The sequence below is a fragment of the Sminthopsis crassicaudata genome, chromosome 2 (assembly GCF_048593235.1).
Source record: "Sminthopsis crassicaudata isolate SCR6 chromosome 2, ASM4859323v1, whole genome shotgun sequence".
In the NCBI taxonomy this organism is placed as follows: domain Eukaryota; kingdom Metazoa; phylum Chordata; class Mammalia; order Dasyuromorphia; family Dasyuridae; genus Sminthopsis; species Sminthopsis crassicaudata.
Window position 1 is genome coordinate 255,466,356 of NC_133618.1, and position 8,613 is coordinate 255,474,968.

General features: G+C 47.2%; 1 protein-coding gene across 1 annotated transcript; it reads left to right on the top strand.

The window, feature by feature from the left end:
- Nucleotides 1–6,088: 6,088 nt before the first annotated feature.
- Nucleotides 6,089–7,613, top strand: C2H20orf204 (chromosome 2 C20orf204 homolog). The gene is given in 3 exon segments (XM_074288925.1): nt 6,089–6,839; nt 6,842–7,060; nt 7,277–7,613. Coding segments are annotated over 3 exon segments (960 nt in total). The 5' UTR covers nt 6,089–6,305; the 3' UTR covers nt 7,484–7,613.
- Nucleotides 7,614–8,613: the final 1,000 nt, after the last annotated feature.

Here is an 8,613-nt window from a genome sequence, read left to right on the forward strand (position 1 = left end):
TATATGTGTCAGGTTTAGTAATTATAATTTGTTATTGGATTATTCTTTATTGCCTATTCTACTTCCTTTTCCATTTTGGGGTTTGTCCAGCCTGAGTTTTCTCCATCGAAGATTGTCATAGACAACTCAAATTCATAGTAGGTATATATTGAGAAGCAGTCACTCATCGAGACTGTGGAGAACTCAGTGGGGAAACAAACAAACAAACAAACATTGTTGCTATGTCATTTGAATCTCTAAATTATGTTTTGGAGAAAATGGGGTTGGCCTTCTTAGCTTTCTTATATTCCTTAGAGTTCAATTCATTGTAATTTTCTTTAATACAAAGTGAGTGTGTGTGTGTGTGTGTGTGTGTGTGTGTGTGTGTGTGTGTGTGTGTGTGTGTGTGTATGCATGTACGCGCGTTAAAAAGAGAGGGAAGGAGAGAGAATGTATAGTAGTTATATTCAGCAGCAAATATAATGCAAAATTTGAAGTTTTAAAGTATGTTGCTTCAAAGAGCTTAATAAAAAGCATTTAAGTGTTCAGTGAATTGTGTGCATGAGTTCCCCTCAGGGATCATATGATACAAGTTTCTAGCCATGGTTCAAGCTAACAGATACCTGGACCATGCATGTGTTGCAGAGATGAACATATAAATTGCCCACCTCAAAGAACCACCCCCTCTAGGAAAATTGCTAATCATACATTTTCCTGAGAAATATGAATTCCTTTCTGGGGACACTTATTCTTGGCCTGTGAGGAAGGTATTTTGCCTGTGATCTTATTTTCTAAAGGCCTCATTAGTAAAACCTGAAGGATGTGATTAGAAACAATCTCTGACTGATACCCCAACCTTTTTAACTCCACAAAAAAACCCAAATTCTCAACTGCACTGTTTTCCATGGAAAAGTAATCTACTTATTTCTTCAAGGATGAATTGAATGTGAATGATGATCATTTTTCAACATTTATTAAACCTTTAGTATATGAAACACTGCACTAGACATTGAGGCCCATTATCCTTATCTATATGTACCATCTCATATATGGAAATCCAAAAGACAGTTTAATCAGCTTTTTACCAGTCTACATTGTGTTGCCTTTGAGGAGCTGGGTAAGAAAAATATATTGTTATAAAAAAATTTATATGATTAAAGGTAATTAGTCCTTGTTGATTATGTAAATATAAATAACCATGAGATTGATGTTTTTCATTTCGATTTATAGAAAGAGCATAGGAGTAAGAATTAGATTGTCTCTTGGATAATCTAAGAGTTTTGTAACTCTGTACTTCATTCTAATGTTGAGATGATTTAAATCCATAATGATTTAATATGTAGGGAGTGGTAGTGTATACTTCCAGGTTTCGCTTATGTTTTCATTTCATTTAGAAATATCCCTTCCTCTCTGGAGACCCTGTGCACACACAGCATCAAGTGTACATTAAGTGATTATAGAGATAAGCTTACAGAAACAAAGGAATCTGTAGTTGAAAGGAAGGCCGCCTTTTCCTCAGGTTGTGACCCACAGCAGGGTACTTGGTGAGAAAATTATTTAGAATTGTTCCCCACTGCACATGGTTCATTTAAGATATGTCCTGTGTGTCCCCTCTATTCACTCCCCAAATTATATTTGAATTTCCTCTGATGTATAGTGCTGTTTTCACAAAAACTATTGAGACAGTTAAACTACATACACTGTTCTGATTTCTTGCTATTGACTTGAAATTACCAGCATTTCTAGAAACAATGGAAAACCGAACTTCCAATTTCAAATGTTAGCTCCAAAAATAAAGGCAAGTTCAATTTTACAGGTTATTTTCTTCTGTACTTTTGGTTTAGATTGTTCCGTCTTCTCTCTGCTTACCGTCCATCTAGCCTTCTAAAGATTCTGTTCACTTTCATACTTAAAAACTGTCTTGAAATAGTGACCTGAATGAAAGGATGAATATCATAGGTGACCTAAGGAAAGAAAGAAGATAATAATAGCTGAGATGTTTCCTTCTCTGGCAGACTATACTCTTTTGTATACTCTTGTACAAAACTTCCTGAGGAGTACATATCTTTGAATCTGAAACCTAATGTTTGCCATTGCTCATAAAATTCACAGCTAGTAGGATTTCTTTTCCAATTCCACTGTAATTCCTTGAAAGTGGATGATCCATAGAAATGGGAGAAAGAAGAATCTGGTGCTGCTTTGAAATTGGAGCTCTGGTATGCTGTCTGATGAAGTGAAGTCATTTGTTTCGGCTGCATTATCCTTTATATAGATTCAGAGATTCCTAAAAAAATTAGATCAAGAAAGGCACTTTTAAGATTTTTTTCTCTTAGTCAATTCATTTTATAGAATCCCTTAGAATAGGCTGGGAACCTTGTTTCCATGAAGGAAATTTGCTCTTTGTGCTCTGGAGCCAATTTCAGCTCCAGGTTTACTAGGTTGTCCTTGGTTTGCCACCCATTTGATTTAAAGGATTTTGTGGATGAGAAAAAAGGTGGGAGGGGCATCGGAAGCTTCTTTTGTTGACTATTTGGAGAAGAAAAGTTGTTTGAGGTGGAATGAGCTTTTTTCCTTTTCTCTGAAGAACCACAGAATTATGAAAGATTTCTGTTTCAGAAATGAAAGGGGGAAAAAGCTGCTCTGTGAAATATTAGCTATCTCTGCACACTCCAGAACAGGCCTTTCTACTCTAACCCAGAGAAATGATGTCACCATGATGAGCAAGCCAAGAGACCTCTTCCATACCCCCCATTTATTCAAACAGGGGCTTTGACTTCGGAGGAGTGAGTGGGTGCCAAAATTAGGTGCAGCTCAGCTTCTTGTCTGAAGAACTGGATTCTATGGAGAAAGTGCTCCCTGCTTTGGCAGCAAACTTCTCCCACAGTGGTCTTTGGAAGTCCCCGTATCAGAGAGCTAGGTCAGCGCTGCTAGGACATGACAGGACTGGATGGTGTCAGGTCACATTCACATTATCTGGCATTGGTTGCTTAGGGAAGCTGACAAATTCTCGCTTTGTTTTGGTTTCTTGTAATCAGCAGAAAATAAGTCTTTTGAAAGAAAGCTTTTACATTGAATTATAAGGAAATGAAATGCATGAAAGCCTAATCTTAATAGATAAGAAACAGTCATTTACAGAATCCCAATGCAGCAGCAGCAACATCTGTCAAGACAACAGGAATATAACCCTTAGGATTTTGGGGGCTACGTTGGGACTGGATAACACCCCAAGCAGATAGAAGGCTATACGATACAGGCCTCTGGTTTCACTGCCTTGGAAGCCTTCCGCAAATCAAGTTGTAGGTCTCATCAGAAAGGGAAGAAAACAGATCTTAATTGTGGGCTTCTCCAGCTGGGAAGTTTGGTGCTGATCTCCCCTCACTGGGTCCTGTGTATTCTGTGTATTCCTCTCCTGAGGGGCTTTTGGAATGGTGGCTACTAGCGTAGAATGTGCTTTTATCTTGGTGGTGACAGGTATGCGACAACTGGTCTAGGGAAACAACTTTGGGTTTCAGCTTCACGAGTACTTCACAGCTCTGACCTTCCAGACTCTTAAGGTTATTTGTTCTTGCTAAATTAGTGAGGGGCGCTGCGGAGACGGCAAAAACCTCACGGAATTGGCCTCTGCTGGGTTGAGTACCGGCTTGTGCGGCTAAGTTCTTTCTGCTTCCAGTCAGACCTGGCTAAAGACCGCTTGAGCTCTTTCCTACCTTCGCTGACCTCACACCGACCCGTCAGACCAACATGTCGCTCCTGTAATGTGTCTTTTTTCCTTTTGGCCGATAACAGTTTAATCAAGAACCAACCGAAGGCTCTCCGGAGGGGATCTTGGCCGAAGGAGGCGGTGCAGAAGGCTGGTTAATTGATCATCTGCCTGAAAGACTTGATGAGACAGGATATGAAGAGGCGGAGAGGGGAGGATTGGCAGTTCCGAAGGGCTCCCCTTTCCTTCCCTCCCCTTCCCTCCCCCTTTCACACTCCCTCCCTCTTGCTCCCCTATCGCCTGGTGGAGCCAACTTCAAATACAGAGCCTTGGGCACTTTTAGGGAGTCTGGCAGTCATCGGCCCAAGGGGGAACGACTGAGCTACGGTACCACAGCTTGAAGGGGAGGCTGGGACAGGGACCCCCTGCTGTGTACGGTCCAGCAGGGACCATGCCTCAAGGCTTCTCTGCCTGAATTGGGGACCCTGAGGGGAACCTGGCTCCTAGAGAGCCCAATGGTGAGCCGAGACCTGATCTAAGGTTTGGAGGGGTGGTAAGAGTCCTGGAATGAGTCTTGAAGGAAGGGGGCTGGGTTGAGATTGGGGAATTAGGTTAATTGGTCTGGATAGGAAAAGAAAGGAAACCTTGATTGGGTTTGGGGTTTTTTTGGGGGGGGTCTGGAAAAAACTTCTCTAGCTACTTTGGAGCACTGGGATACAGCCTGGAAAAAAGGTAGACTCTGAGGTTTGAGAGTTCAGAACCCTTATAAGCAACTCAGGTTTTGTGTTGGAGTCCATTGTATGCTTCCTGGTGGGCCATTCCCAAAAATGGGAGTTTCAGGAACGTGAAATTTATTGGGAGAAACTACCTTAATACTAAATTTTGTTTCCTTTCCTGTTACCCTTTAGGAAACTCCCTGCAGTGGTTCCTGTAATCCTGCAGGATCCCTGGGGCCCCTTTCCCGGTTAACAAGTTGGCTTGTGGAAGGTCTTGCTGGGGAGAGGGGGGATGGGTAGATGTAGATCTTTTCTGGGACTGGATTCTCTGGCTTCCTACAATACAGTGTACAGTGGGCTTGTGGGCTGAAAGGGAGAATCTAAAGTGCCTTCAGCCTAAAAGGATGCTTATGTATTTTTGTATATTGAGGTGGGGAGAGTCCCCAACTTGGATGCACACAGAAGAGGCACTCAATAGGACCATAGACTATACCCTTGGAATCCACTGGAGCTGTCCCTTTGGGTGGGTTGACCAAAAACCCAAGACCTGGCTGTGCCCTTTTCCCTCCTCCTACATGTAAGGTTCTCAAGGTCTGGGGTCTGTCATGAAAGAAACCTGTTCTGTGTAACAGTCTCGAGTTTCAGTAGGATCTCTACTGAGTAGAGAGGCTGTGTATTCAGTCATTTTATCTACCATTTTGCTTTCAGGAAACATTACATTGTCCCCTCTAGGCAGATGGTCTATTCTTCCCTTTTTTTCTTGTGGGAAACCCTGTCCAATTGTCCTAATGTGGTTTCTCTAGAAAATCTGAATGCATTAGTGTGAGTAGAGTTTAACTTTTATACAGAGCACCAGAAACTTCCATGCACTCACCTACTAATACATTCCCACTGACCAAATCTTTTCAACCTACCTGCTCTCATTCACCAAGGTATCCACTCAAAAATATTCTTCCTTCAGCTAAATTACTTATTTCACCCACTCACTGCTTATGTCTCGGTCTTGGCACAAAATATGTCCTGGAGAATCCTGAAGAGACCTCCCTCCCTCCCACCCCAAGAATCTAATTGTAACCACCTGATCTCTATTCTCCTGTCCTGGGGGGTAAGAGGATTCCCAACCTGGGAGTATGTGGCCTTGTCTGTAATCATTGAAAAGTTGGGACTTGGGAGAAAGATGTTTCTTACATGTTCTGTTTTTGGAGATGGAATGTTGGGAGGGGATCATGGGGAGTTGATTATTCTATTTGGTCTTGAAGTGCACCCAGATCTCCATTTTTCAAGCCTTGGTAATCGGTGTAGCATAAATATTCCACAGGGTACGATGTATTCAGACTCCAGGCCGACTCCAGGGTCTCAGAAATGTCCCTTATGAGTTTCCCAGCACATTTCCAGTTTTTATTCTCTGGTCTAGGAAGGCCTCTATTTTACATTAATCCATAAGTATCCAATAAGTGGATAATAGAGAGGCAGCTGAACTGTATCTTAGCAGAGAACTCATATGAATCCCACATTTGAGAGCAGAATAATGATTTGGAGAGGGAGGGCAATGGCAGCTGAAGAACAGGCATCTATGGATGTATCTACCAGACACGCCTCCTTGGTGGTTCTAGTGACCCTTGCATTTACCAGGGGGGAAGGTGGTAAGTGCACAAACAAGTAGTTTCAGTGTCATCCTTCATCTTCTCCCAGAGCTGCGGGATGTGGGGAGAGGGAGAGGGCTGGGACAGGGACGCAGAGGGCCTGGATGACGGACGCTGACTGGGTAAGTATGCCTTAGTGGAATGATTGACTGTCGCAAGGACGCAGCGAGCCTCTGGAGAGATGGAGTGTGGTGGTGGGAAAGGGTGAGGTCAGAGAAGTGGCGGCTTCTTCCAGGTGGCTGGTGCTGGGGGCTGGGTCATGACCCTATGACCCGAGACCCCGCTTACACCCAGGTGCTTGCCAAGCCTGCTGTCTGTGTGCTGCTCCTGGCTATACTGGACTCGGCTCTAGTGCGCGGCGGCAGACGCAAGGACTGCAACGTGCCCGATGTGCTTCGGCATTACCGCGCCGTCATCTTCGGGGAGTTACAAGCCGTGGTGAGGAAGACCCCGCGGGGGCTGCTTTTCCTTGGGGATGGCCGTGGGTTGTGGGCGCAGAACCTGTGGCCGGGGGGCTGGGCCTGGCCATGGGTGAGAGTCGCGGGAGCTGCCTATTCATGCCTGTTGGGCCAGGGCCAGTTTCTTCTTTGGTTTGATCCAGAAAAACTTGGCAAGCACCAGGGGTCTCAGGCGTCCGGGACGAGGGCGAGCAGGGGGCGCCTCCTGTCGGGCAGAAAAGGTAACTTCTCAGAGAAGCGTGCTTGCTCCACCCCGTCAGGAGAGTTGGGAAAAGGACTTGGGACTCTTCCAGGACCGGGGCCGGAGAGGGGCGGGGCAGAGATGACGGGGGAACTAGACGGACAGCGGCTTCAATCCCTAGTTACCTGGTCTCTCTCTCCCCTCCCCCCCAGGAGCACCGCATCTTGATGTCTATCTCGTCCATGGGACAGGCTCTGCGCAGGTCTGTAGCGGGGGCCGGGGCCGGGGCCGGACGCCGCCGCGGAGCCCTGGAGAAGGCGGTGTGGACAGTGGCCATGCGCACTGAAGCGGTGACCCGAGAGTTCTGCGGGACTCTGCATCAGGTCCGTCCCCGCCCCTCACTCCCTGTGCTGGAGGGGCCTTCTCCTCCCCGAGCAGAGGCCGCAGGGTCTCCCGGACAGGGACCCCTGCCAGCTTTGCCCGCAGTTTTCCCGGAGAGCAGCCCTGGGGGCTGCGGGTAGGACAGGGATGGAGGTTGGGAGCAGGGAGGCACCAGGGACGCCCGCTGACCCTCTTCTTGTCCCTGTCCCCACTGCCAGCGAAGCCAGAAGCGGCTGCGCCAGGCCTGGCAGGAGCGGAAGAGAGGTCCGGAGATGGAGCCGGAGCTGAGCCTGGAGCCTGCCCGGGTCCCGGGTCAGAGTCGGGGCCAGAGAAGGCGTCTTTTGGGAGCCGTGGAGCACCTGGCTGCCTGTTGGGAGAAATTGTTCTCTTTGCGCTCCTTGGCTGCGGCCTCCGGGAGCTACTAGGGGGAGAAATGGGGGTAAGGGGGTGAGGTCCGGGGTGCGCCTCCTCCGTGCCCCGGGCCGCAAGTCTCGGGACTTCTGGGCTGGAGAAAGAGAGCCCCACGTCTTCCCCCTACCAAAGTACTGCAAAAACAGCTGGACCTGTGAGCGGGGAGGTGGAGCGGAGAATTTCCTCTTCATTTCGGTTCAGCCAGGGAGTCTCAGGATTGGAGGACTTAGTGCTTCATCTCTATCTTCCTCGACTGAGGGGGGAGAGTCGGAGCCCAGCCGGGTGGGAGTGGAGCGATGGAAAGTCGGGGCCGAAATCTAGTGTCGCTGGAACTACTTTAGCAATTTACGCTTTTATGTATTACCCTAATAAAGGAAGGGACGGAGGGAAGTGTTCTGCGGGGGGAGAGGGGGGGGGGTGCGGGGAAGGTGAGGTGCTGAGATTGTGGTGCTGAAAGGGATGTTTCGGGGATTGACCTATTTTAAAACACTGCCCTAATCAAACAGGGGAAGCTTTTCTGTGCCAATACCCTTAAGAAACGACGCTGAAGCTGAATTTCTCTACTGTGTGGCGCCGGCAGCCTGGCCCCAGCCCAGCCCGCTACTCTCCTGGATCCTGTCCTAGGGCCGTATTCCCCGGGCTTCGAGGCCTCGGGGAAGGGCGGCTGGCTGGACCGAGGGGAGTCGAGGGAGCGGTAGATAGCGACCAGGTGCCGGCTTTACACACATAAAACTGGACCTGGGGCTTTGGGGACAATTGGAAGATAATGAATAGCCTCTTTCAGGCTTTTCAGCTTGTCAGCTTCATAAATATTATGCGCATCTTTTCCCCTCACTACAACAGTTCTTTCCCTGCTAGAGAAAATAGGTGTGAGTCTGTCAGGCCCAGATTTCTAGCTATTTCTTTGAAAAATCCTCAACCCCTCTGAAAAATAAACGATTTTTGGCTGTAACACCCGGATGTCACCGGGCCAATAATTACATCAGGCTGGAATTGACCTATCCCTGCATTAATCTGTCCCAGTACTCACTTCTCTTGGTACTAACTTGCCTGGACTGACATGTTCCATATACATCTGCCCAGGCACTGACTCTTCCAGACATTAGTGTATCTAGTGGGAGCCCCCAATGGTGTACATAGCTCA